At 36.9% G+C, this 3,516-nt stretch overlaps 1 protein-coding gene across 1 annotated transcript in view; it reads left to right on the top strand.

The window, feature by feature from the left end:
- LOC107489725 (conserved oligomeric Golgi complex subunit 2) overlaps positions 1-3,516 on the top strand; it is a 4,884-nt gene extending 1,368 nt beyond the window's left edge. Inside the window, exons 3-12 of the mRNA XM_016110480.3 lie at positions 318-654; positions 934-1,095; positions 1,258-1,357; positions 1,441-1,653; positions 1,728-1,836; positions 2,074-2,274; positions 2,425-2,529; positions 2,905-3,030; positions 3,126-3,260; positions 3,370-3,516. Of these exons, the coding sequence (XP_015965966.1) occupies positions 318-654; positions 934-1,095; positions 1,258-1,357; positions 1,441-1,653; positions 1,728-1,836; positions 2,074-2,274; positions 2,425-2,529; positions 2,905-3,030; positions 3,126-3,260; positions 3,370-3,477 (1,596 nt within the window). The 3' untranslated portion in view covers positions 3,478-3,516. The remainder of the gene's footprint in view (positions 1-317; positions 655-933; positions 1,096-1,257; positions 1,358-1,440; positions 1,654-1,727; positions 1,837-2,073; positions 2,275-2,424; positions 2,530-2,904; positions 3,031-3,125; positions 3,261-3,369) is intronic.

The raw sequence follows: 3,516 nt of genomic DNA, 5'->3' as shown, positions 1-3,516 counted from the left end.
TGATCAGAGGTCAAATCAGTTTATTGTTATTAGCATTATATATATATATATATGTGTGTGTGTGTGTGTGTGTGTGTGGACAAACTTGACATAGAGTGCATGTTTGACTTGTTGAAAGTTGATAACTTTATTTTCATAATCTCCTTACCGCATTTTTGTATAGGCATGTCTAGTGTTGAAGAGGCTAACGTATGTATTGTTTTGTTTTAGCTCTTCTTCTAGTGTTTAAGAAATTTGTGATTTATGATAAACTAAACTTTTGTTTAAGGCTTAGTACGTTCTGTGCTCATCTCCTTTTGTCTATTATGCCAGTACAGAACCTGCCTTTTATTGAGAATATGGAGAAGAGGATTCAAAATGCAAGCCAAATAGTGGATGCAAGCTTGGGACATTGCTTTGCCGATGGTCTGGAGCACCGGGATGCAACTGCAATCTACAATTGCTTACGTGCATATGCTGCTATTGATAACACCAAGAATGCAGAAGAACTCTTTCGAACCACTATTGTGGCTCCGTTGATACAGAAGATTATACCACACGGGCCATCAGCTGTGGCTGCAGGCTCATCCGGAGATGAGCTTGATAATGATTATCAGCAAATTAAGGAGTGCATTGCTAAGGACTGTAAATTTTTATTGGACATTTCTTCAGCTGGTACATCATCTGACTTTCTTCAAACTACTTTACTACAGTTGAATACAGTGGACCATCTTTATCATTACACTTGCACACCTACAATCCATAAGATCCTTGCTCTGCTATTACTGCCTTGGTTTCTTCATCCTTTCTGATGCGCTCCTTTGTCTTTATTGGTGTTTAAAAATTGGAAAATAAACCTCTTCTTTTAAATCACCTTTCACTTCTTTTTATTCGGCATGTACTGTTAAGTGTGAATGAGATATGTACATCTCTGAGGCCTATTTTTTGTTGCAGAAAATTCAGGTTTGCATGTCTTTGACTTCTTAGCCAATTCAATCCTCAAGGAGGTTCTCTCTTCCATTCAGAAGGGAAAACCAAGTGCATTTTCTCCTGGAAAACCAGCAGAATTCTTGAAGAATTACAAAGCAAGCTTAGACTTCTTGGCTTATCTAGAAGGTAGTAGTCTATCTCACTTTTCACCAGGGGAAACAGAAAAGAACATACACAATATGCTCCTCAAGTCTAAAAGAACTTTGTTGAGTTGATGCATGATTTGAGAATGCATTTGCTAATTTTAGGAACAGGTATTCACTGATGTAAAATTTAATTTCATTATAGGCTACTGTCCGTCCAGATCGGCTGTTGCTAAATTTCGATCTGAAGCAATTTATATAGAGTTCATGAAGCAATGGAATATTGGAGTTTATTTCTCTCTGAGGTACTTATATTGCTTTAGGTCACAATAAATAAGAATACTTCTTTCATTTAAGTACATGGAAATTGTATCTGCTATTGCATCAGGTTTCAGGAAATAGCAAAGTCTTTAGATGATGTGCTTTCAACATCCAGTCTTGTCCCTTTGCAAGACACAGTCTCTGGCAAAGAAAATCGAGTTTTAACATTAAAACAAAGTGTTACACTGTTGGAGAGTATGAGATCATGCTGGAGAGAAGATGTTCTTGTCCTTTCTTGCTCTGACAAGTTCCTACGCCTATCCTTGCAGCTTCTTTCCAGGTCAGTTTTATGCTGCTAACACACGATATCTTTTTGTGCTGACAGAAAAAGCTAACATCCATTTGTACTCGCAGATACTCAAATTGGCTGTCGTCTGGACTGAATGGGCGCAAGAGCCATAGCACAAACACCAACACTGGGTTTCAATGGGCTGTTTCTGCTGCTATAGATGACTTTATTTATGTATGCTTCATGTTGCTTTATTAGTTTTATACCTACATTATATGCATTCATAAAATAAAAATGCTCATCTTTACCATATTGTTTGAGGTTTACATTAATGGATTGCTAACCAAAAAAAGTAGTGACCATAATGAGAAAATATCGGTATCAATTGCAGTTTTTGCTAGATTTGCAAAATGAAGGTATAATTGAGAAAAACCGTACTTAATCTGTATCATATGTTTAAATGAACTGTAGGTAATTCATGATATAAGGTGTCTGGAAGAGCATGTTCGTGGAGATTACCTAGAGCACGTGCTTCAGCTTCTATCTTCATGCTCCCCTGATGTTCTTGAATCAGTAAGGCAGAGCATTTTACAAGGTGGTCAATCATTGAAATCTATAGAACCATTAGTCACCAAAGCAGTAGTGGAGTCATTAGTGGAAAAGTCAGTTGAGGTTGGTGGCATTGTACTGGATTTGTATTGGTTGTGTATACAGATCTGAATTGCGTTTATAGTTTTGGAAGATCCTTTTCCATTCGTTTCTTCCATCCTCCCTTCTAATACTTTCATATTTTTTCTTTTTTCTTGCTCAAAAACAATATAGGACTTGAGACAGATGAAGGGGATAACAGCAACCTACAGGATGACTAATAAACCTCTACCCGTGAAGCATTCACCCTATGTTGCAGGTGTATTACGTCCCCTAAAGGTAAGCTGCATAGATTTACTTGATATTTTTACCTTTTCTTTTCCCCAAAATTTTTGTGCTTTGAATTATATCTTTTAAAGTTTGGAGGGCAGTGAAACTATACTCATGCAAAATTTAATTTAAAATGTGTACTGGATGGCTTCTATGATTCATGTGCCACAATTATAAGGCACTTATTTCTTTTCTAGATACACCAGAAAAATGCAGTGTATCCCTCTTTCGCACCTTCATTTTCTGTTATCTTTTGTACAAAAGGAAGCCTAGAGGTTAAGAGAATTTGTTGACCCATCAATATCTTTGGGATGAGTCTAATTTATAAGAAATAATTTTGTTTTCAAATTGGAGTGTATACTGATGACATGCTGAACATCCCAGGCTTTTTTGGATGGAGAGCGAGCTACAAGATATCTGACAAGTGAAAGCAGGGATGAAATACTTCTATCTGCTGCTACTGAGATCACTGATCGTTATTATGAATTAGCATCGGACCTTGTCAATGTGGTACGTATCCAAATTCAAACTACATTGATGAAATTTTAACCTTGTGAATTTGTTTTATCTTTGAAATTGTTTTAATAAATATTGATAATGAGCAGGCGAGAAAGACAGAATTTTCTCTCCAGAAAATTAGGCAGAGTGCACAAAGACGAGCCGGAGCAAGTTCAGATGTCTCAGATAACAATGTGTCTGACACCGGCAAAATTTGCATGCAGCTGTTCCTTGATATTCAGGTTAATAGATACTTTTGCACTCACAGACACATATTATGATCTCTTACACACACACACATGTAGCACATTGATATTTGTAGTAACCTTCCTCTTTTCACAATGTTACCAGGAATATGCCAGTAACCTCTCCGCATTAGGGGTTGAAGCAGTCAAGATTGCATCCTACCGTTCATTATGGCAGTGTGTGGCTCCTGCTGATAAGCAAAATACAATTTAAGAGTTCGCACTCGTAGAGTCAGTATTCTTCCTTGTTCAA

The sequence above is a fragment of the Arachis duranensis genome, chromosome 1 (genome assembly GCF_000817695.3).
Source record: "Arachis duranensis cultivar V14167 chromosome 1, aradu.V14167.gnm2.J7QH, whole genome shotgun sequence".
Lineage (NCBI taxonomy): Eukaryota > Viridiplantae > Streptophyta > Magnoliopsida > Fabales > Fabaceae > Arachis > Arachis duranensis.
The sequence above is the reverse complement of the archived record's forward strand: the minus strand, read 5'-3'. Positions and strand labels throughout refer to the sequence as shown.